A 25122-nucleotide genomic window follows, 5' to 3' on the forward strand; every position below is an offset into this window, starting at 1 on the left:
TCCCTATTTGATTTGTCTTTGACTGCAAAATTGCTATATAATCAGAATATTTTAGGGTTTTGTATTGATTTAGTTTTTTAAAGCCACACTAAGTGGACTTCAGTGAGCATGTATTAAAGTATCTTTTTATTTTCTATATAACTGAAAGTATTATCTCACGAATCAAAATCAAAATACTGAATTCAGGTGTTTAATCATTTCCATGGCCACAGACGTATAAACTCAAGTAAACTCAAGCAAACTCAAGAATGAATCACTTTCTAGAGCTCAGGGAATTGCAGTGTAGCACCATGATAGGATGCATCCTATCCAACAAGCTGAGTGGTATTAAAACAAAGTTACTGTGATTGGGAATAACAGCAATTCAGCCATGAAGTGGTAGGTCATGTAAAATCACAGAGTGGCATCAGCAAGTGGACAGGAGCATAGTGGACAGAAGTTGCCAACTTTTTTGCAGAGTCAATCACTACAGAACTCCAAATTCCATGTGGCCTTCAAATTAGCTGAAGAACATTGGGTAGAGACCTTCATGGAATAGGTTTCCATGGCCAAGCAGCTAACCAACCCTTAAATTACCAACTGCAATGCAAAGCAGTGGCGTAAATTACACAGCTATTATCTGGTTCTTATATAGTGCTTTTCCATTCTACCTGATTTGCTTAATGCAACTTGCCTGATTCAAACATTCACACCCATTTATACACCCCGTGCTTTCTATTTAACATTCATTGTCCAATGGATGCATCCTTCTAAGTGTAAAGTTTGGTGGACATGAATATCACTCAAGTTGATGTTCATGTGAAGTAGATAAAGGAAGGAGATTTCAAGTCTGTCCTGCTCAAACAATCTTTCACGCTCTTTCTGTGAATACTACATGGTCTCATTTCAGGGGCACGTAAGTACTGCTGATATGAAGTAGTGAGAAATGTTTCTCATGGCCGTCTGTTTGTTTCAGCACCTACACCTACACCCCAAAAATTGCAGGTTAGTCTTGTTAGATTGTGAGATTTCCATCTGTAATGAGGGACATTTAAAAGCTGATGTGTGCCGTAAACCTGTGCATAAAGATCAGTATTTAATGTTTGATTCTCATTATCCATTGGAGCATATTGGGTGTCATCAGGACGCTACAACATAGAGCCAACACCATCCGCACAGACACATCGGCCAGGGAAGCAGAAGAACATCATATAAGAAGGCCCTGAGTAAATGTTTTCCCTGCTGGACATTTGTAAAAGCTAAAAAAAGTGCCTAAAGAAAGACAGCTGCTGCCTAAGTGAAAACCTGTAGTGACCCCCTATGTATCAGGAGTATCAGAACAGTTAAGACAAACTTTCTCTGAAATTTCTCTGAAAATTCATCTCAACTTCAAATTCGTCTCTGTGGTTTTTGGGTTTTTTATAGTTCTATATTGTGTATTGTGTATTTTGTTGTACAGTTATTTTATTTTCAACTTTAATTTATATATTTATCTTTATCTTATTCTTCCCAGTTAAATTTACCCTTCATTCTAATTTGTGTTGTACAGTTATTTCATTTTTAACCTTAATTTATATTTTATTCCTTCCTAGTTAAATTTACCCTTTTTAATTTTTCATATTTATTTCCTATCTTATTCATAGCCTTTTCCTTTTTTGTTTTCTTTAGGTCACGAGCAGTTGTCCAAGCATTTCACTACATATCGTACTGTGTATGACTGTGTACGTGACAAATAAAATTTGAATTTGATTTGAACTGATCTCACAGCCCATTGTTCATTCAGTGGGCTAGTTTCAGTCATTGTGCAAAGGTATTGTTTATAAGGTTTGGGAAACCTGCAGTTAACTGAAGAAGTCACTGGGATGAGTGACGAAACGTTTCTTCTACTGAAAATCTATTTCCAGAAAAGAAACAGAATTAAAATTTACTTACCTGGATGATTGAGCATGCTTCAAGACATGTGCACCTACACATGTATGGATGATGATCTTGGTGTCTCCTCAATGCTGATATTAGACACTGGGGGTTTTGCATTGTTGAGATGGGTTGAAATTTCCATTTGCTGTGCTTCCACATCCACAATTTTGTCTCCATAACTCTGAAAGTGAAGTTGCTCTTTCTGCATCTGAGGCTGTATCTCAGGTGGTTCCTGTAGTCTTCCATCTCATGTGCTGTTTCCTCATGTACCAGCTTGATGTAGTCCTAGCCAAAGAAAGGAATTTTATCTTTTCATCTAGAAGTAGTGTTTTCAATGAGAAAAATGTTTCATCACTCATCTAAATGACTTCCTCAGTTTCCACTGACTGCAGGTTTCCCCAACCTGCGGGCAGTGCAAGTAAATGTTTCCCACAATGAAAATGCTACCTCCAGATGAACAGAATCAAATTTCTGGAATTTCTTTAGCTGGATTACTGAGCATGGATACCAGGCTCTAAATATCCTTTCTAATGCTGTAAAGTTCTATATTTGAAAACAGTAATTTGTGGATATGGATTCTCTTTTGTGGAATAAAAAAAAAAACTATATAAGTAAATGTTGCCTGTTTTTTGGTGTGGTTTGTGTTTGGGTGCAGGGGAGGGGTGGAGCAGTGGGTTCAGGATGTGGTGGCAGGGGAGACTGACCTACACAGCTGATTGCCATCATCTAATCATACCTCCCTATTTGAATAGAGTGTGGGGGCCCAATGAGAGAGCGGTGTTGGGCTGAGCTAGAGTGGAGGCAACTGGAGAGCTGCAAAAGCAGAAATCATGAAAAACTATGTCAATAAACATTTACTTGTCTGGCAACACTGTGTGAATTGGGTCCTTTTGTGTCACAAGAAAAACATTTAAAAAAATTCTTATAATATGAAAGATTTACTGTTAAAGACAGCTAAATTTGGCCTAGATGATTTTTTAAAACGTTTTTTTTTTCACCATAAACCTTTTGGGGTTATTAAGAATATTCATTAATTTTTTAAAACTGAAAATAAAAATCAATCAAAATGAAATTAACGAAACGCACAAAAAACAAAGTTCTTGGCATCCATCTAATTCCCTTATAGTATTTGCACTGGACAGGAAATGTAGTATATTTTAGACCCTCCCCCTGCTACGTCTTTTTCCCAGATGGGTGGTGTGCAAGATTAGTCAACACTTTCCAACAAAAGGGAGTGACAAGACAATAAAACCTAATTACTAGACTCAGAAAATTAGAAATCTATCATGTGGTTATTATTACAAACCATTTTGCTCATTTTGCTTTATTTCTCTTTATCTTATGCTGTATCATCTTCTGATATCATCTCTCCCTCCTGTCAATTACAGGGACAATTTAATCTAAATGGGAATAAAAAAACTGGAGATGTCATTCTGGGTGGACTCTTTCCAGTCCACTTTTTTACAAGTGTTCCTGACCTGTCTTTTATCTCAGACCCCCAACAGCCTAAATGCCATGGGTAAGTATGACAGGGTGGGAAAAAAACAAGAAGAAAGAAGAAAATGGGGAAAATCAGTGCCAATGTCAATATGCATTTTATTACCAAAGTATACTTTGTGTATTAATACATTTGTGAAAAAAAATATGTTTCTTGGCTGAAGCATCTGTTTTGGGTTTTTTTTAATTAAAATATATCTTTAATTGTTGTCATTAATTTTCTGTAATTCTTTTGTTAGTTTTGCAATAAGTTTTCCAAGTATTCTGCTATATTACTGTATTATTCAATAATTATCTCTCTCTTTTTTCTTCTTTTTAGTTTTTATGAACTAGGATTTAGACTGGCACAAACCATGGCTTTTGCTATTGATGAGATCAACAGCAACTCCAATCTGCTACCTAATGTCACTCTGGGATACACTCTTTATGATAACTGCATCAACCTTGGAATTGGATTCCGTGCAGCATTGTCTTTAGCCAGTGGTCAAGAGGAAAAAATTATATTAGATAATACATGTATTGGAAATCCTCCAGTCTTAGGGATTGTTGGTGATTCTCCCTCGGCACACTCTACTGCTATCTCAAGCATTTTAGGTTTGTACAGAGTACCTATGGTAAGTCATCTGCTTAGCAAGAAACAGTGTTGCTGGATCATTTTAATGTAACTGCAATTTTAAAGCCACTTGTCAAAACCGACTTAGTTTACACAACAAAATTGAAAAACTGCAGTATTTAGGTTTTTACATATTTCTACAATATACAGTCTGTAATTTTCACAGGTGAGTTACTTTTCCACGTGTTCCTGCCTGAGTAACCATCAAAAATATCCATCCTTCTTTAGGACGATCCCAAGTGATGTCTTCCAGGTGAAAATCTTTCAGTAATCTTTCATTATTGTGTGTCAAGACTGTGCTATTACACGCTATTTTATTATTGTGTGGCTTCAGTGAAGATAATGGTTATAGATTTAAAGATTTTCCTTGTCTTTGCAATAATGTTTTAATCTGTATTCACTTAGGTTCGTGCTATGATTCACATTCTAAAACATTTTGGCTGGACTTGGGCAGGTCTGCTCGTCAGTGATGATGACTATGGACTTCATGCAGCAAGATTCTTACAATCTGAGCTCAGTCGGTCTGGTGAAGGTTGCCTTGCTTACTTCGAGGTTTTACCTTGGGACAAAGACGCAGATGAACTGAGGAGGATTGTGAATGTGATGAAAACCTCTACTGCTCGAGTTGTCATTATTTTTGCACATGAGAGTGGCATGATAAACCTCATGGAAGAGGTTCGGATATAAAACAATTACATTTTTACTAATTACTAAGATTTCATTTATTACATTGTGTAAAACATGTCGTGTGTTTGTGTGAATGAGTAAAGAAAGCTAGTCACCTGGAGGTATTTTCCAAGATCAGCAACTACTTGAATGGTATAATAATGTCCCTATTCCAGTATCACTTTATACATTTGGTATAATACAATGCACAGGTAGTGAGGCAAAATGTAACTGGCCTACAGTGGATGGCCAGTGAAGCCTGGACAGCAGCTGCTGTGCTCCAAACACCTCAGCTTATGCCATACCTGGGTGGTACACTGGGTATTGCCATTCGTCATGGGGAAATACCAGGGCTCAGGGAATTCCTGTTAAAAACACGTCCCAATCTACATCACAACAATAGCTATGGGAATAGCATGGTGAGTATTTATACTTTACTATGGTATGTGCAAGAACCCTATATTATCATAATTCATATTTATAAGATCTAAATATTTCAGGTGAATCAGTTTTGGGAATTCACATTTCAGTGCAGATTTGCACCAGCTCCACCAGGCTGGCTGGAAGGTGGAGGTGCATTATGCACTGGAAAGGAAGATCTAGAAAAAGTAGACACTGAATTTTTGGACATTTCTAACCTGCGGCCTGAGTACAATGTGTATAAAGCTGTGTATGCTTTTGCACATTCTCTTGATGACATGCTCCAGTGCGTGCCAGGAAGAGGGCCTTTCAGTGGACACAAGTGTGCCACGTTGCAGTCACTGGAGCCATGGCAGGTGTGATATCAAACTACCCTCCACCTATGAATAAATTGTTTGCTTGTAATTACTTTCAGAGCAAAATTCACCATGTAGGATGAAATACAATGCCATATTAGTTTAATGGTAAAAAAGCTGGAAGAAGCTAAGAGGATTTTCTGTGCTCCTCTATTTCTGTACACCTGATATAAAGTAGTTTTAATGTATTTAGATCAGAATCAGAATACTCTATTAATCCCTAAGGAAATTATGTGGTTACAGTTGCTCCAAGATAATGACAGTAGCAGACTGAACTAAATTAAATAAATATATTAAATAGTTCAGAGTATATGAAATAGCTCTAAATAAATAAACTACTACCTCTTTTAAATAACAGAAAAACAAACCATCCTTATGTTGTAATTATTGTATGTGTAGTTGTTTTTTTTAACTGTGTAATAACATTCAACATTGCTATCAATACATTTTTCAAAAAATGCCTCTCTGTGCAAAATGGGTTCAAAAACATAAACAACTGTGGGATACTGTTTGTTCATGAATTGAATTGAGGGGAACAAATTGCAGCAGGATCAGGCTGATATTATTTGTATCCCACTGTAACTTTACTGTATAAAGAGCTAACATCTCCATAATATCAGGAGTAGTTAGTCATTATAAGAAGTGTTTGTGAACTAAAAATCAAGAATGTGGAATACTGTTTGTCTGTGATTTGGACAGCCCAGTGAGTGCTCCCAACGCAGGGGAAACAAATTCTGTCGGGGATACCTACCTTCGCACTAGGACTGGGTATCGTCACTAATTTCTATAATTGATTCCGATTCGATTCAATTCAATTTTGACTGGGACAGTCAGAAATATTATAATTTTGATCATTTATCAGTACTGACACTTGTGAGACTTCATCAGAGATGTACACCAGATGCCTTCGTGTCAACGTAACTGAGGATAAAACACAGAAAAACAAGGAGGAAGGAGATTTTCCTGGCCTGGCTTTTTATATAGCAGATAACCCCCTTAAATATATTCTGGATTAAATCAAAAACTGAAGAAAACCATGAATCAACATATGAACATTACCACATGCTGCTGAAGTGAACACAACAGTAGACTTTTGCGTAATAAGCAAGGAACTAAAGCAAAAAACCCAAGATTTTTAGATGGGAAACTGTCCTTGAAATACACAGAGAGAGAGAGAGCTGTGTAGGAAGTGGGGTTTTACTGTGGTAGAAGCAAAACAGCCAAAGTAAGAGGGAATTAATGACAATGTTTATCAAATGTGAAGCATAGTTTGGATCTTTTTTGCCGCTGGTTCAGTGAATTTTGGTCAGAGAGTTACAAAACCTGCAACATCAGAAGCTGTGAGACAGGCTTTCAGTACCAATGGCGTGTCTGTGTACCTGCCGTCGGGGGAGAAAACTGGCATCTCACAGATTCTGATGCGTCGGGTCCGCACTTTATGTTTACATCTTTCTGTGGAATCCGTTTACCTGCACTCATTTGCTGTTTTAGCTGTTTGGTGGTTGTTGATATAGTTTTGTGAGCTTTAACCTGAGATCCTGGCATTTCTGGCAATAGACATTTATATTTAAAAATTAATTCAGGATTTAATAGATCGATCGCAAAATTGATCATTGAAACCCACCCTTACTTGGCACCACCGTTGTACAGGTAAAGCCAAAGGTGAGATATGCTTCATCATATTTTTCTTTGGCTTTGAAGGAAGTTGGTTTGGAAGCATATTTGGCGATGCTTCATCTTCTGTCTTGCGTTTCTGTGAGAGACCCGTCAAAAAACATGTCCATTATGCTATCAGTGTCCAATCATTCTTTTTTTAATTCATTCCGCGCCCCTCTGCAATGGCTCTGCACCCCCCACTTTGGGAACCACTGTTGCCATGTTGGGGAGATAATTTAGACATTTAAACAATCTTTGGACACAGAAGGACACATCTAAAACCTGCAGGACACCAGCCCTTGAGGCCTGGAGTTGGTTCATTTATTGAGTTGGCATCGGCGACTCTCAACCTGCTGTTCCAGCATGCATAGAGGATGACACTGGCCACAGCAGACTAAAAAAGATTTGATTTACTATACTGTGTAAAACGTGTTGTATACCAGGTCACTTACCAGAGAGTTCACTGACCTGTATACATGTATACAGGTTATTAGTGAAATACCTTGTATGATTAATTAATTCCTATATTTAATTATAATAGGTGTAATACTTTATTTTATTTCTTTTAACAGCTTCTTTATTACTTGGAAAGGGTGAACTTTACCACACCATTTGGTGATCAAGTGTCATTTGATGAGAATGGCGATGTGGTGCCAATTTACGATGTGATGAACTGGTTGTGGCTCCCAGATGGAAGCACTGAAGTTCAGAATGTGGGTGAGGTTAAGAGGTCAGCTTTCAAAGGTGAAGAACTCATACTTGATGAAGACAAAATCTTCTGGAACTTTGATTCGAGAAAGGTTATATATGTTTCTTCAGACATTTATATTTTATCACATGTACAGTAAATATTATTCTGGCAGTCAATATTTAATTTTGTTCTATAGCCACCTCGATCAGTATGTAGTGAGAGCTGTCCTCCTGGTACCCACATGGTGAGAAAGAAGTGGGAGCCCAAATGCTGCTTTGACTGCATCCCTTGTTCTGAGGGAAAAATTACTAATAAAAGCAGTAGGTGTTTATCTTTCAACATGGCATATTTCATTTTTTTTCAGTGAAATAAAGTATGCATTTCACCATCTTCTTCTTTTTAGACTCATTTGAGTGCACCAGTTGTCCAGAGGATTTTTGGTCAAACCCCCAGCGTGACTACTGCGTTCCCAAGAAGACAGAGTTCCTCTCCTACCATGAGCCTCTGGGTATTTGTTTGGCAGCAACTTCACTGCTCGGCACATTCATATGTGCTGTTGTTCTAGGGATCTTTTTCTACCATCGCAGAACACCTATAATACGTGCCAGCAATTCGGAACTTAGTTTCCAGCTTTTGCTGTCACTCAAGTTGTGTTTCCTGTGTTCACTTCTGTTCATTGGACGACCCATGATGTGGACATGCCAACTCAGACATGCAGCATTTGGGATCAGCTTTGTGCTGTGTGTCTCATGCATCCTAGTAAAAACCATGGTTGTTCTGGCTGTGTTCAAAGCCTCCAAGCCAGGAGGGGGAGCCAGTCTGAAGTGGTTTGGTGCTATGCAGCAGAGAGGAACAGTTCTGTTTCTTACAGCTATACAGGCAGCCATTTGCACTACCTGGCTTGTTTCTTCCTCTCCAACTCCACATAAAAACACCCAATACCACAATGACAAGATAGTGTATGAGTGTGCAGTTGGGTCCACTGTTGGTTTTGGAGTGTTACTGGGCTATATTGGCGTTCTGGCTGTCCTCAGTTTTCTAATTGCATTCCTGGTGAGGAATCTCCCTGATAGTTTTAATGAGGCCAAGCTCATCACATTCAGCATGCTGATCTTCTGTGCTGTGTGGGTGGCCTTTGTTCCTGTTTATATCAGTTCACCTGGAAATCGTGCAGATGCAGTGGAGGTATTTGCCATCCTGGCCTCAGGTTTTGGACTGTTAATCACACTGTTTGGACCCAAATGTTACATAATAATAATGAGACCAGAACTAAACACTAAAAGAGCAATAATGTGTCGTGGGACTGAATCATAATATTTTTTCCATACATAACAGAAAATTACATGCAGAAAGATATATAGATATAAATAATACATATAACCAAACATACTGAATCTTGAAAAAAACTTTTTTCCACTTCCATCATGAAAGTGAGAAGATGCAAAAACAGTTATTTTACTCTACTACTATTTTTTTTTCATGATGGAGTTAAAATATAAAGCACTCACACTTCTCAAATGCTATTAACTCTTAACAGTTAAATTTAAACTTATACATCATTAAACTATAAATTACTTTCTCTCAATAAAACATTTCAATATGGATCCACCCAGAATTCATAGTATACTTGTGTTTAATTTGCATATCTGTAATTATGGAATTATTGTATATCAGGAACTGATGTGTACTAAGAAACACTTTTTGACGTGAAAGCACATATCGCTCTTACTCTCAACAAGCAGCGGGTGCTGCCGTAGGCACCACACCCGTACCAAGGCGCTCACAGGGAGCGGATAGTCCTCACGTAGCAGTTGCCCCCAGCTGCTGTCAGAGCAGGAGATGTTCACCCCTACGCGTCCAAACTGCAAGTGAATTGCGCATGAGCAAAGCCGCTGCTCCCGCCCTGACTGTAACACACAGGGCGGGAGCAGCGGTAAATGCATATTTTTCTTTGTCTAAAATAAATCAATGCACTAAAATCCATCATTCCAATCATTGCAAACTTAGAAATTGGATTACCTTGCAGAACCTTAATTCCATTTGTACAACCGATATGGACCGAAGCTGTCTGGTGAGGCTTGCTATGAACACCAGCTGGCTGATAATATTTTGCAGCTTTTTGGCACATCAGCTGCTTGATCATTATAGTCAAGTGCTACAGTTGCTGAACCTACCATAGAGAATCTTCACCAAAATGAGGATGGCCCACTCTTTCTGTGAGCCAGCACAGCCTATGTGTGTGGAGGGTTGTCTGAAAAAACACAAAACAAAAAACAATTAGCCTGAATAAGGACAAGACTAGTTCCCATGATTATTTCACATTGCCACTGTTTTTTCTATTGCCTCTTTTTTGTCCATTTCAATTGTTAATGTAGTTTGTTAACAATGTTATGGTTAAATTGTTCTTCTTTTACTGTTACTTTTGGTGGATCATAGGTTTAAAACTACTTAAAAAGACACACACACACACACACACACACAAAGTAACTCGGGCCAGAGTTCCTACTTCAGGTCACTTTTGCCGGTCCGAAGCCTGGATAAAGGAGCAGTGTTGGAATTGTGACATTAAAAAAACAATAATTGCTAAAAGAAATTTAATTTGTAGTTCTAAATATATTCTAAATGCATTTAAGGTGTTTTTTGCTCACTTGATGTCTCTTCTACAATGTTATTTCTCTCTTTTACAGCGTCGGTTACAATTACATAAGCATAATCAATTATGCAAATTATGCAATAATGTCATTAAGCGACTTCTAGCGACTTTTAGGACAATGATTTTCCTTATTGAGGAGTTGGCAACACTGCTTTACAGGGATAGAAAAGGTGATAGTGAGAAGTAAGAGAGAAAAGAGACAAGATAGATAGGAGAGCGGGAAGTGGGGCGCCAGATCTGGCTGTCCACACCTCCACGCCAGATTGGGCTGTAGACTCTACCTCCCTGTTGCATCCCATAAAGGACATTCCTCCTCAAACATATCTGTCCTGAATGATATCTCATTTCATTTTTAATTCCTATCAAAATGTATAATCTGTAATCTATTAAGATATTTTAACTAGCCAAAAAGATTGCTTTCCCAAAGCAATCCATGGCTGTACAGGCGAGTTAACTGAAGCTCAGTCACACGGTTAAGTAGGAAAAAAAAATATGTAGCAGCTGGCAGTGACTTACAAGAGGCAGGTGTGGCTGACTCCAGCGCGGAAACACTTCCGGGTCAGATGGCGCTCGGAACCCAAACTTCCAGGGACATGCAAGTCCCACACAAAACACACATAACAGGGAGACAGAGATGGGAGGGGAGTAGAAATATAAACATAAACACCAAAACAGGCAGGTCGGCCGGTGAGGACTGCTAGACCATGACAGATGGAGTGTAATCTGATATCACACCTCCCGTGGCTCCAGTGTTTGCAATGTGGCACAGCTGTGTTGCCTGAATGGCCCTCTTCCTGTCTTGTACCTCAGCATGTCATCAAGGGAATATGCCAGCACATACACAACGTTAAACACATTGTACTCAGATCCGAGGTTGGAAATGTCCAAGAACTCAGTGTTCCTATTTTCTTGATCCCCCTTTCCAGTGCATAGTGCTCCTCCATCTTCCACACAGCCTTATGTAGCTGGTGCAAATCTGTACTGAAATGTGAATTCCCAAAAATGGTTCAGAGGAACTGACTGATCGTCAAAAGTATCCATCCTTCTTTAGGACAATACCAAGTGATGCTTTCCAGGTAAACATCACCAAAATTAAAACAATAAAAAATAAAGAACTAAAGTATTTTTAAGCATATACCTGATGTATACCTGTTTTCCAACAGAATACATAATGATGTGCTGTAAAGCTGATGAAAAGTAACTCTAATGAAAGATTTTTCTAGACTATGCACCTCTGTTCTAATCTGTATTCACATAGGTACGTGCTATGATCCAGATTCTAAAACATTTTGGCTGGACTTGGGCAGGTTTGCTCATCAGTAATGATGATTATGGACATAATGCAGCAAGATCCTTACAATCTGAGCTCAGTCGGTCTGGTGAAGGTTGCCTGGCGTACTTTGAGGTTTTGCCTCGGGACAAAAACACAGATGAAGTCAGGAGGATTGTGAATGTCATGAAAAAATCCACAGCTCGAGTTGTAATTGTCTTTGCATATGAGAGTCACATACTAAACCTTATGAATGAGGTCTGGCTTTACAACAATTTTATTATTAATAATTATAAAGATTTGAATTAACTATAGTGTGTAAAACATTTTGTGATTCACCTGAAATTTATTGAAAATGTTACAAACAATTAAATTAAAAACAATAATATTAAGAAATTCTTGCAACTACTATAGTAGTAGTAGTACCATGTTGTTTCCACAGCTGTTGTTGTGTTGTATGTCAGGACTTATTTGTAACAGATTTGTAACTTTTTCTGCTGCCTCACTGCTGCCTCATTTTATATATTTTGTGCTGTGATAAATGAGCCTCAGTGAATTCAACTGTTAAAGAGTTTTCTCATTTAGAACCAGTGTAAGTCTATCATGTTCACTCCCATTTTGAGACTGACTGAGCCAGCAGTATTTAAGACCAGCAATCAGCCTTTGCCAAAACATCTGCTTACCCATTAGCTTCCTGGACAATCATTCAACCTTGCAATAGCCACACTCTGTCATGGTCCTGGGCCGTGTTGGCCCAGTATTCTTAGTTCTCTTGTATTTTTGTATTTAGTTCCCTGTTTAGGTTCTGTTTCCTGAGTTGCCCTGTTATGTTGTTCCCTGTGTGTTTTCCCTTCGTGGCTTTTACCCCCTGTGTGCCCCTCTGTGTATCTGTGAGCCCTCGTCTCTCCTTATGTTTTATTCCATGTTTTCCCTGCCCGTTATGTCTGTGTTTTCCCCGTGCTCTCTCTCCTCCTGTCTGAACCTCTGTACTTCCTGTTTGACTCTGCCCGTCTCCCGTCAGTGTTATGTTCACCCCGCCCTGTCTCGTTATGGTTATCTGTGTCAGCTGTGTTCCCCGTGTGTTCCCACTTTCCTCGTTAACCCTCTGTGTATTTCTGTCTGCGTCTCCCTCTGTTCGGCGTCGCGTTCTCCCTCATTGCTGTGTGGATTCCCTGTGTCTCCCTACGAGTGTTAGTTTATTGATTCCCAGTTTAGTTGAGTTCTGTATTTCCTATGTTCTGCCTGTCAGCAATAAAGCTGCTTTTGAGTTCATCCCCGTGTTTGTGAATCTTGCGATTGGGTCCTCCTCCCGCCTGCCACACAGCCGATCCATGACAGAAGAACGCGACCACGACATGGACCCAGCGATTCACAACCCCTCCGCTGACCTCCGGGAGGATCTGATTTATACAGTGGAGTATCACTGTCAGGAGTGGGTGGCGCTGCCCGAGGGTGAGTACCGGGAGACCGTAGCCGTCCGTCTACAGCGGATGGTGTCCGGACTCCCTTGGCTATTCGGCGCGCTCCGCCCCCACATCCAGGACTTCCTCGTCTCCACTGTAGGCGTCCTCCTGGAGCAGTCGCTCCTGTACGAAGAGCCGGAGGATGTTCAGCCCGGCCTGCTGACGGATTCGCGGCCCGGCTCGTCTCCTCCCCCTTCCCGGAGAAAACGGCGTCCCCGCCGTCGCCGTTCCCGAGCAGCGGAGCAGTTTTCACCCCTGGGAGAGAGTGACCGTGTGTCACACTCTCAGCCCGAGCCTTCGGATCCCGGACTCCATAACTCATGCACTACTGTGAGTGGCTCCGTTTTCCCCGCCGTTGTGTTACCTGACTCGGATAATTCCGCCGCTTTTTGTTCGGACTCCAGAGACGCTGTACAGCGAGGCACCTCAGTGTCAGATTATTCAGCCGTAGCTCTCACCAGTGATCTTTGTGTTTCTGAGCCATCAGATTCTTGTAATGCTCGCAGTTTCTCCTTTGTTTCAGCCGGTATGAATGCTTCCCCTGTTGAGTTAACTGAACCTAAGACTGTTATTTCACGCCAGACTCCCCTACATACTGCTACCAGCATTGTAGCCCCGCAGAACTGTTTTGCTCAGCCTTTGGATTCTAAGGTTTCCCAGTCTGAGCTCAGCCACACACAGTCAGTATCATCAGCTCTAGATGTAACAGTGCATGCTGAGAAACACATACCCCCTGAAACCGTGTGTTCTATAGCTAATGCTCCTCCTAGTGACTGTTTCATGTTCCAGCCTATTTTGTCTTTAGACATTTCTGATGTTTCCCAGCCAACTCCTCAACCAGCCATTGCCTTCTTGGCTCCTCAAAGAGACACTGAGACCTGTTTAGCTGAGCCAGCCATCTTAACGTCTACGCCTAGCGTTCTGCCTGAGCCAGGTGACACAGAGACTATTAGCCATTCCTCTGCTACGAACAGTTTAATCTTTAAACCAGCTCTTGTGTCTGTGACTCCCAGTGTGGTTCCTTCAGTTTCTCAGGCTGTGGTTTTTTCTGTGCCACAACTCGAAAGTGCTAACTCGGATGCTACCTGCGTAACCTCACCTTCTCTCGTGCCTGCTAAGCAAGAGACTGTTTCTGTTTTTCCTCGTGGACTCCTTGAAACTGTGTATTCAATGCCTGCTAAGGTTAAGAGCCGCAAGGCTTCATTCGCTATACTCGGACTGGCAAGAGATTTAGGTTTGAGCACTGCAGAGCTGTTTGCACAGGTTAACTTTTCTGTTCCCCGGTCATGTCAGTTTGACTCTGTGCGCCATGCTTTTCGGCCAAGTTCCATGGACTCTGTGTGTGCTACGTCTCGGGCTAAGTTCTGTACAATTGTGTGTAGTGTTGTTTCACATCCCGGTTATCCAGACGCTGCTTGTGTGAGTTCTCCAGTGTCTGTTACTGCTCCCGAACTCCGCTCTCCGCCTCCAGTTCCTGTAACCAGGGCAGCGCGGGCCCAGCTCTCCCTTGCACCCGTATCAGCTCCTTGGGTGAGGGTGGCTGAGGTCCAGCTGGTCCCTGCTTCTATCCCCAGCCTGGCAGAGGCTCCGTTCATCCCGGCACCCGTACCTACCCCTCGGGTGGGGTTGATGGACACCCAGCCGTCGCCTGTGCCTGTTCCGGTTCCCCGGGTGAGGTCAGCCGTGACCCTGCCGACTCCTGCACCCGTCTCAGTTCCTCGGGTGGGAGCGACAGAGGTCCAGCTAGCTCCTGCACCCACACCGGCCCCCAGGGTAAAGGCAGCCAGAACCCAGCTCGTCCCTGCACCCGTATCTGTTTCTCGGGTGGGGATGGCTGGTGTTCGGCCAGGCCTAGCACCCGTTCAACCCAGAGTCAGACACCTGCTCAACCACAAGCGCAACTACCACTACAACTGCCATTTCTGTCCATAATGCAGTCAGTAGCTCAGTTATTAGCACAGTTTCTTGTTTTGTCACCAGTCCAGTCTTTATCACAGTTCGCAGCTCCATTACCCGTTCTGTTACCACCTCAGTTTCTTGCTCCAGTGCCTGTTTGGTTATCAGCTCAGTCATTAACTCTGTCACCAGCACAGTTAGTAGCTCAGCAACCTGTTCAGTTACTGCCAACCTCAGCTGGGAGCCTTTGTGAGCTTTCTCCGCCAGCTGTGGACTGCATGGTACTGACAAACGTTGGACAGACTGTTTGCCCTGCACAGCCCCAGCCGTTGCATCCCGAGCCGACTGTGTGCCCTGTGCAGCTACAGTTAGCGTCCGCTGAGCCAAAGGTCTCCGCACCAGCTGGCTCTGCATCTGTCTCCGCTGGGGGTTCAGGAGGACCCCTCCAGCAGCTCCTTGTCTCCGCTGGCGGCTCTGCCCAGCCCGGCCAGCACCTCCTCGTCTCCGCTGGGGGCTCAGGTCAGCCCGGCCAGCACCTCCTCGTCTCCGCTGGCGGCTCAGGTCAGCCCGGCCAGCACCTCCTCGTCTCCGCTGGAGGGTCCGAGGGGCCCGTTCAGCCACCAGCTGCTTCACCGGCAGCCTCGTCCACGTTTGCAGCAGCCGTGTCTTCACCCACGCTAGCTGCGGCCTCCGTGTCTCTGTCCACATCTTCGCCTAGTCCAGCTTCAGCCTGTGCTTCGCCTGGTCCGGCCCCGTCATCGCCTGGTCCGGCCCCCGCATCTCCCACGCCCGGTCCGGCCTCTGCATCGCCTTCAATGTCGGCCGGTCCGGCGTCGGCCTCTGCCTCTGCAGCATCGCCTGGTCCAGCCTCAGCCTCAGCCTCGGCAGCATCGCCTGGCCCAGCCTCGGAGTCTTCGTCCTCGTCTGGCCCAGCCTCATCGGAGTCTTCGTCCTCGTCTGGTCCCGCCTCGACTGGTCCCGCCTCGACTGGTCCTGTGCCCACCGGGCCTCGGCCAGTACGCCTGGCACTGGAGAGCCGCCGCTGCCTTCCGCGCGGCCGGCCTCCTGAACTGCTCAGTCGTCTCCTTCGCCGCCGCCGCTGCCTTCCGCGCGGCCGGCCTCCGGACCAGCTCTGTCACCTGTGCCACCCGCCCGGTCGGCCCCCCGACCGTGTGACCCGTGAACTTTTATGCCGGTGGGCTCTGGGTCGGCCCCCTGAACTTTATTTGAACTATGGTCTTGTGCTCCTGTGTTTTCTGTTCGTTTTTGTTTTCTGTTCCGAGCCCTCCGTCCTGGGCCCCCGCCGCCCGCCCTGGGTCGTTTTCTGTTTGGTTTTTGTTTTCCTGTGTTTGGGCTGTCTGGAGCCAGCCCTTATGGGGGGGGGGGGTGATGAATGAATGAATGAATGAATGAATGCTTTATTGGCCATATGCAGGTTGCCCCACAGAGGAATAGGACCCCCCCCCCGACTTACACACACAACAACAAAGACATCACATGGGAATACAGTCGGAGATCGGCAGCGTTGGGAGAATAACACTGAAAAAATTACACAACAATGGGAAGAGTACAAGAGGAAAAAAAGAGACCTCTTCACACGCTGGGCAACCTATGGGAGGACAGCATGAGAACAGGAAACAAAAAAACTCCTCTGCACAGAGAGCACATTAATGTCCACATCACAACATCAGAGCACATGACAAGCCACAGGGGATGGATAGGGTGGTGGGGGGTAATCCGAAGGAACACAGCAGTCGTCCTGCACCATGCTATCATTTCAGCGCGGCACACAGACCTGCTGTCTTCCCCCGCAGGAACAAGCATCGAAGGCGTTTGGAAGGGAGGGGGATGAGTGCGTGCTTATCAGTGTAAGGGTGTGTGTGCGTGTCCAGAGTTCAGCGGAGACAGTGTCCTTCGGCCTATCAGGCTAAGTAAACAGTCCTCCAGCCGATCCAGGTGTCCTTCATGGGATGGGAAGAATAGTCATCACACAGTCGTTATCAGGGAGTTGTTTTGGTGGGCTCCAGTCTTGGGCCTGAGCAGCTGGCGCCATGGTGTCCAAATGTAGAATATTGTTGATTTCTCCTTTATGCGAGCAGCGAATTTAGCACTCTGACACTGGGGCCTCGATTTCCCGTTGGAGCGCTGCGAGTCTCCCCATGATGGTATCAAGCTTCTGTTCCGTGGTGTTGTCATTCTTCTGATTCTGAGACCCCACAGCTGCAGTGAGCCGTTCTGCGATGTTATCCAACTTCCGCTCAAGGGTGTTATTGTGAGCAGGCCCCTCTCTGATGTATCCCATCATACGCTCAATGGTGTTAGTTTGAGTCTTCACGGCAGCTGTAAGCGTCTCCAAGGTGTTGACCATGCTGCGTTCGGTGTGGGAGGCCGCGCCTCGTCCCATCGCTTCAATTCCAGCGGTCAGCTTAGGGGGGGTTTGAACAGCTGGTTCCGCTCTCTTATTTCTCCGATAAGTCAGGGCCAAGCCAGCTCCGATCAGCAAGAACCCTGTTATCATGGTTCCGAATAGGTAGATATCCTCAGCGTCCTCGATAGACAGTCCCGCCAGGCACAAGATCCTCCAGGTCTGCCACCCATCCATCGTGTATCCGGCAGGGAAAGTCCCTCCAGGGCACTCGGGCTCTCCCGAGCCCAGACTTCTCGTTGAGAAGAGGGTGTCAATAGCGTTCAGAGACCAGTTGATCAAATCCATAATTCTCTGTTAGGTTTTAGAGAACGACAGTGAGAGACTGTTCAAGGGAAAAGTAGTGCACGCGAGACAAGACAGGACACAAGAGGCTAAGCAGGGAAGATAAGGGGAAGGAGGAGAGGAGAAAAGTGCGACCGCCTTCACCGAGAGCCAAGTAAGAATGTCATGTGATGTCATGGTCCTGGGCCGTGTTGGCCCACAGTATTCTTAGTTCTCTTGTATTTTTGTATTTAGTTCCCTGTTTAGGTTCTGTTTCCTGAGTTGCCCTGTTATGTTGTTCCCTGTGTGTTTTCCCTTCGTGGCTTTTACCCCCTGTGTGCCCCTCTGTGTATCTGTGAGCCCTCGTCTCTCCTTATGTTTTATTCCATGTTTCCCCTGCCCGTTATGTCTGTGTTTTCCCCGTGCTCTCTCTCCTCCTGTCTGAACCTCTGTACTTCCTGTTTGACTCTGCCCGTCTCCCGTCAGTGTTATGTTCACCCCGCCCTGTCTCGTTATGGTTATCTGTGTCAGCTGTGTTCCCCGTGTGTTCCCACTTTCCTCGTTAACCCTCTGTGTATTTCTGTCTGCGTCTCCCTCTGTTCGGCGTCGCGTTCTCCCTCATTGCTGTGTGGATTCCCTGTGTCTCCCTACGAGTGTTAGTTTATTGATTCCCAGTTTAGTTGAGTTCTGTATTTCCTATGTTCTGCCTGTCAGCAATAAAGCTGCTTTTGAGTTCATCCCCGTGTTTGTGAATCTTGCGATTGGGTCCTCCTCCAGCCTGCCACACAGCCGATCCATGACACACTCACCTGGACACTGATCTCCCTTGCTCTCCACCAGCTGGTAGCCATTCAAGGATTCAAGGAGCTTTATTTGTCATTCGCATCACATGTTAACATGAGGTGGAATGAAATTATGTATACATGGTCCTGGAGTGAAAGGAAACAAAAATAATGAAGAAACAGAATTTTTTTTTCAAAGTAATAAATAAATAGTTGGGGGGGGGGGGGGGGGGGGTTTGTTATTTGTTTTTTTTTAACAAACAGAAATGACAAGTAATAAGACAATACAATAAATAATACCATAAGTAGAGTGCAACAACCTGACTACCAGTATGGAGTATGGGTATAGAGTGTGGGTATAAATATGGGTGTAAATAAATACTTTAGCTGCAAAGGGCATGATGACATGCATTGATAAAGTTACAGTGTCAATAAGTGTCAAGTAGTGGTTAAGGTGCTACAATAACAGTTCTTGTCCATTATGCACTGAGAAGTCTCACAGCTTCTGGAATGAAGCTGTTTCTCAGTCTGGTGGTTTTGCATTTAATGCTCCTCAGCCTCCTGCCTGAGGGGAGCGGGACAAAGAGTGTGTGTGCTGGGTGAGTGGAGTCCTTCATGATACAGGTGGCCCTCTTCCTGCATCTGGAGGCTTATATGTCTGTGACGGTTGGGCGGCTGCCTCCGACAACTCTTTGTGCAGCCTTCAACACCCTCTGTAGAGCTTTCCCCTCTGCCACAGTGCATTTTCCGTGCCACACGTTGATGCCAGAGCACAGAACATTTTCTACCGCACATCTGTAAAAGGAGATGAGGACTGAGCTCTCCATTCCCACACGCTTCAACCTCCGCAGGAAGTAGAGCCTCTGGTGAGCCTTCCTGATCAGGCTGGAAGTGTTGTTTTTCCAGGTGAGGTTGCTATCCAGGTACGTACCCAGGTACTTGTAGCTGGGTACTACTTCGACTGCAGATCCTCTAACGTGCAGGGGTGTGTGTGTGTGTGTTCCCCTCCTGAAGTCCACAATCATCTCCTTCGTCTTCTTCTAATTTAAGCAGAGATTGCTTTGCCTGCACCAGTCCTCCAAGTGTTCCACCTCCTTCCTTTAGCCGGTCTCATCATTGTTTGTGATGCAACCAACCACAGCTGTGTTGTCTGCAAACTTTACAATATGACAGCTTGGATGGTTGGGTGAGCAGTCATATGTAAGCTGTGTGAACAGGAGGTGCTTTAGCACACAGCCCTGCGGGGAGCTAATGCTGAGGACTCTGGAAGGTGAGGAGACATTGTGGATCCTCACAGACTGTGGTCTGTTGGTCAGGAAGTCCAGGACCCAGTTAAAAAGAGAGGAGCTCAGTCCCAGGGCCAGTCCTCACAGTCTGGCTTGCCTGTCTCCCTGCCTCGGATCACTATTTTTCTGGACTCACCCGGGCCTCCTCTTCCCCCCTCCTGTTTGACTACACCTGCAAAACAATGCCTCTCCTCCATCAACTCTTGCACCACTGTTCCATTCGTCGAGCTTCGCCACCCACGGCCCATGACCCTGGACATGCTAGTTTAAGTTGGATAAACTCCACATTCTGGCTTCAGCCTTGACTGGGGTTTTGCAGGGGAGGGGTGGAGCAGTGGAAACAGGCTGTGGTGGCAGGAAGGCTAACCTACACAGCTGATAACCATCATCTAATCATACCTCCCCTATTTGAGTAGGATGCCAGCACCTGATGAGAGAGCTGTGCTAGCTGAGCCAGAGTGGAGGCAACTGGAGAGATGCCCAAGCAGAAATCATGAAAAACTCTGACAATAAACACTTACTTGTCTTGGAACACTGTGTGCATAGGTTCCTTTTGTGTGAAAAGAACAAATTAAAAAAAAAATTCTGACAATATGGAAATTTTATAGTCCAAGACAGCTAGATTTGACTTAATATTTTATTTTAACAAGGTATTTTCATCATAAACCTTTCTGTACATGAATCATATTTTTGATGTGTATTTCATACATTTGTTGAACCATAAAAATATTCAGTAATCTTTTACATCTGTTAAAAAGAAATGAAATTAACAAAACACACACACAAAACAAAGTTCTTGTTATCTACTAATTCACTTTTACTGTTTTCTAAGTCTGCCCTGCCCCCTTTTCCCAGATGGGTGGGCTGCAAGATTATCTAACACTGTATTCCAATAAAAAGGAATGACAAAACAATAAAACCTGATTACTAGGCTCAGAAAATCAGAAAGCTGCCATGTGGTTATTATTTCAAACCAATTTGCTCTTGCTTGTTTTACTATATTTCTACTTTTCTTATGCTTTATTATCTTCTGTATTTCCCAGCTCTTGTCAGTTACAAGGAGAATTTCATCTAAATGGGGTGCACAAGACTGGAGATGTAATTCTGGGTGGACTGTTTCCAGTCCATTTTTTTAAAAGTGTTCCTGACCTGTCTTTTATCTCAGAACCACAACAGCCTACATGTCATGGGTAAGTATGGCCGGGGGGAATGAAGAAAAGAAAAAATTGTGGGAAATGAGTTCCATTGTATTTTATAACTAAAGTATTAATATCATCATGCAAGTTTCTTGACCGTCTGCTGTTATTTTTTCATTAAAATGTCCTTTTAATTGTTTTCATTCAGTGTCTGTATTTTTTTTGTTAATTAATTTTGCACTCCGTTTTCCAAGTATCTTGTTTTTATTTTACAATAATTAACTTTTTTCTTTTTTTAGATTCTATGTACAAGGATTTAGGCTGGCACAAATCATGGCTTTTGCTATTGATGAAATCAACAAAAACTCTGAACTTTTACCTAATGTGACTTTAGGATACAGTCTTTATGACAACTGTGCTGAACTTGGAATTGGATTCCGAGGAGCATTGTCATTAGTCAATGGTCAAGAGGAACAAATTAAATTGGATCATGCATGTGCTGGAAATCCTCTAGTCATAGGGATTGTGGGTGATTCTTCCTCTACACGTTCTATTGCTATCTCCAGCGTCTTAGGTTTGTACAGAGTACCTATGGTAAGTTCTCAGTTTAACCATAGCATGTTATTGTTGGTTGAATTAACTGTATATTTAATACAATATAAAGCTTGCATTTTTGACAGGTGAGTTATTTTGCCACATGTTCCTGTCTGACTGATCGTCAAAAGTATCCATCCTTCTTTAGGACAATACCAAGTGATGCTTTCCAGGTAAACATCACCAAAATTAAAGCAATAAAAAATAAAGAACTAAAGTATATTTAAGGATATACCTGATGAATACCTGTTTTCCAACAGAATACATAATGATGTGCTGTAAAGCTGATGAAAAGTAACTCTAATGAAAGATTTTTCTAGACTATGCACCTCTGTTCTAATCTGTATTCACATAGGTACGTGCTATGATCCAGATTCTAAAACATTTTGGCTGGACTTGGGCAGGTTTGCTCATCAGTAATGATGATTATGGACATAATGCAGCAAGATCCTTACAATCTGAGCTCAGTCGGTCTGGTGAAGGTTGCCTGGCGTACTTTGAGGTTTTGCCTCGGGACAAAAACACAGATGAAGTCAGGAGGATCGTGAATGTCATGAAAAAATCCACAGCTCGAGTTGTAATTGTCTTTGCATATGAGAGTCACATACTAAACCTTATGAATGAGGTCTGGCTTTACAACAATTTTATTATTAATAATTATAAAGATTTGAATTAACTATAGTGTGTAAAACATTTTGTATGTTTGTGTGAATGAGTAAAGAAATTAAATCATGTGGAATTATTTTGCAAGAGAAGCAATTCAATGGCATGATAATGTCCCTAAAGTATTTGCCAGTTTCAATATTTGGTATATTACAATGCACAGGTAGTGACGCAAAATGTAACAGGCCTACAGTGGATGGCCAGTGAGGCCTGGACAGCAGCTGCTGTGCTCCAAACACCTCAGCTTATGCCATACCTGGGTGGTACACTGGGTATTGCCATTCGCCATGGGGAAATACCAGGGCTCAGGGAATTCCTGTTAAAAATACGTCCCACTCTACATTACAACAATAGCTATGGAAATAGCATGGTGAGGTTTTTACATTTAGTATGGTATGTGCAAGAACTAGATATTATCATAATTTATATTTATAAAATCTAAATATTTCAGGTGAATCAGTTTTGGGAATTCACATTTCAGTGCAGATTTGCACCAGCTCCACCAGGCTGGCTGGAAGGTGGAGGTGCATTATGCACTGGACAGGAAAAGCTGCAAAATGTGGACAATGAGTTCTTGGACATTACCAACCTGCGGCCTGAGTATAATGTGTACAAAGCTGTTTATGCCCTGGCATATTCCCTTGATGACATGCTACGGTGCAAGCCAGGAAGAGGGCCTTTCAGTGGGAACAGCTGTGGTGCTTTGCAGTCACTGGAGCCATGGCAGGTGTGATATCAGTTTACAGTCCACCTAACTAAACAAATTGTTTGCTTGTAATTACTTTCAGGGTGACATTCATCCTGTGGGATTAAACAAAATGCCATATGTTTTACTGGTTAAACAGCTGGAAGGAGCTAAAAGGATTTTCTGTACTCCTGATAGTGTAGTGCTTCGTATATTTAGATCGGAGAGATCATTGACCTTTTGTGATATAACTTGTTCTTCCTGTAATTTCTATATTTAAATAAAATAGGCATAATGACCTCTGAATAGTATGCCACTATTTCAATGTGAAAAATAATTTATTTCTGATGAATCACTTTTTTAACAGCTTGTTTATTATGTACACATACATACAGGTTATTAGTGAAATACCTTGATTTCTATATTTAAATATAATGAGTCCAATAGTTTATTTTATTTTTTTAACAGCTTGTTTATTACTTGGAAAGGGTGAACTTTACCACACCATTTGGTGATGAAGTGTCATTTGATGAGAATGGTGATGTGGTACCAATTTACGATGTGATGAACTGGTTGTGGCTCCCTGATGGAAGCACTGAAGTTCAGAATGTGGGTGAGGTTAAAAGGTCAACTTTCAAAGGTGAAGAACTCATACTTGATGAAGACAAAATCTTCTGGAACTTTGATTTGAAAAAGGTTATACGTTTCTTAGACTTTTACATTGTCACATGTATAGCATATGTAATTTTGGCAAGTAATGTTTAACTTTGTCCAATAGCCACCTCGATCAGTATGCAGTGAGAGCTGTCCTCCTGGTACCCACATGGTGAGAAGGAAGGCGGAACCCAAATGCTGTTTTGACTGCATCCCTTGTTCTGAGGGAAAAATTACTAATAAAAGCAGTAGGTGTTTATCTTTCAACATGGCATATTTATTTTTTTCTTTGAAATATAATATGCATTTCACCATCTTCTTCTTTTTAAGACTCATTTGAGTGCACCAGTTGTCCAGAGGATTTTTGGTCAAACCCCCAGCGTGACTACTGCGTTCCCAAGAAGACAGAGTTCCTCTCCTACCATGAGCCTCTGGGTATTTGTTTGGCAGCAACTTCACTGCTGGGCACACTCATTTGTGCTGTTGTTCTAGGGATCTTTTTCTACCATCGCAGAACACCTATAATACGTGCCAGCAATTCAGAACTTAGTTTCCAGCTATTGTTGTCACTCAAGTTGTGTTTCCTGTGTTCACTTCTGTTCATTGGACGACCCAGGATGTGGACATGCCAACTCAGACATGCAGCATTTGGGATCAGCTTTGTGCTGTGTGTCTCATGCATCCTGGTAAAAACCATGGTTGTTCTGGCTGTGTTCAAAGCCTCCAAGCCAGGAGGGGGAACCAGTCTGAAGTGGTTTGGTGTTATGCAGCAGAGAGGAACAGTTCTGTTTCTTACATCTATTCAGGCAGCCATTTGCACTACCTGGCTTGTTTCTTCCTCTCCAACTCCACATAAAAACACCCAATACCAAAATGATAAGATTGTTTATGAGTGTGCATTTGGGTCCACTGTGGGTTTTGCAGTATTACTGGGTTATATTGGCGTTCTGGCTTTCCTCAGTTTTCTAATTGCATTCCTGGCAAGGAATCTCCCTGATAGTTTTAATGAGGCCAAGCTCATCACATTCAGCATGCTGATCTTCTGTGCTGTGTGGGTGGCCTTTGTTCCTGTTTATATCAGCTCACCAGGAAATTATGCAGATGCAGTGGAGGTATTTGCCATCCTGGCCTCAAGTTTTGGACTGTTGATCACACTGTTTGGACCCAAATGTTACATAATAATAATGAGACCCGAATTGAACACAAAAAAGGCTATAATGGGTCGTGGCAGTGAATCTTAAGTATTTTTCCACATAGACTAGAAAAGTAGTTCTTAATCACACTTTTTGGACCCAAATGTTGCATAATCCTAATGAGACCAGAACTCAACACCAAAAAAGCAATAATTTCCCGTGGGACTGAATCACAATATTTTTCCATATGTAGCAGAAAAGTTAATGCAGAAAAACAAATTATTACATATTATACATTTAACCAAATATATTGAACCTTTAAAAAAATTCTTTCCATTCACACCATGAAAGTGAGAACATGGTAAAACAGTTAGGAGAACATATCAAAAACAGTTAGGTACTCTATTGAAACTCTATTACATT

General features: G+C 42.8%; 3 protein-coding genes across 3 annotated transcripts; 2 read left to right on the plus strand and 1 right to left on the minus strand.

Moving 5' to 3' along the window:
• Positions 1 to 3182: 3182 nt before the first annotated feature.
• LOC147314764 (extracellular calcium-sensing receptor-like) lies at positions 3183 to 9109 on the plus strand. Its single transcript, XM_086260420.1, has 9 exons — positions 3183 to 3415; positions 3713 to 4007; positions 4173 to 4259; positions 4412 to 4681; positions 4885 to 5091; positions 5173 to 5448; positions 7677 to 7904; positions 7992 to 8115; positions 8199 to 9109. Exons 1-9 carry the CDS (start codon positions 3183 to 3185, stop codon positions 9107 to 9109), a joined length of 2631 nt encoding a protein of 876 aa, XP_086116546.1.
• Positions 9110 to 13049: 3940 nt separating this feature from the next.
• LOC147314765 (vomeronasal type-2 receptor 1-like) lies at positions 13050 to 24807 on the plus strand. The gene is made up of 14 exons (XM_086260421.1): positions 13050 to 13511; positions 13705 to 13707; positions 13971 to 14115; positions 14653 to 14954; positions 15513 to 15577; positions 20878 to 21024; positions 21270 to 21564; positions 21651 to 21737; positions 21920 to 22189; positions 22391 to 22597; positions 22679 to 22954; positions 23381 to 23608; positions 23691 to 23814; positions 23897 to 24807. The coding sequence occupies exons 1-14, from the start codon at positions 13050 to 13052 to the stop codon at positions 24805 to 24807; spliced, it is 3522 nt and encodes a 1173-aa protein (XP_086116547.1).
• LOC147314766 (uncharacterized) lies at positions 17140 to 17927 on the minus strand. The gene has a single exon (XM_086260245.1). The coding sequence runs from the start codon at positions 17788 to 17790 to the stop codon at positions 17182 to 17184; it is 609 nt and encodes a 202-aa protein (XP_086116371.1). The 5' UTR covers positions 17791 to 17927; the 3' UTR covers positions 17140 to 17181.
• Positions 24808 to 25122: the final 315 nt, after the last annotated feature.

This window comes from Aulonocara sp. 'chitande type north' Nkhata Bay, linkage group LG14 (genome assembly GCF_057382095.1).
Source record: "Aulonocara sp. 'chitande type north' Nkhata Bay isolate Kocher_YH1m ecotype deep benthic linkage group LG14, A_spYH_male_GT1.1, whole genome shotgun sequence".
NCBI classification, from domain to species: Eukaryota; Metazoa; Chordata; class Actinopteri; order Cichliformes; family Cichlidae; genus Aulonocara; species Aulonocara sp. 'chitande type north' Nkhata Bay.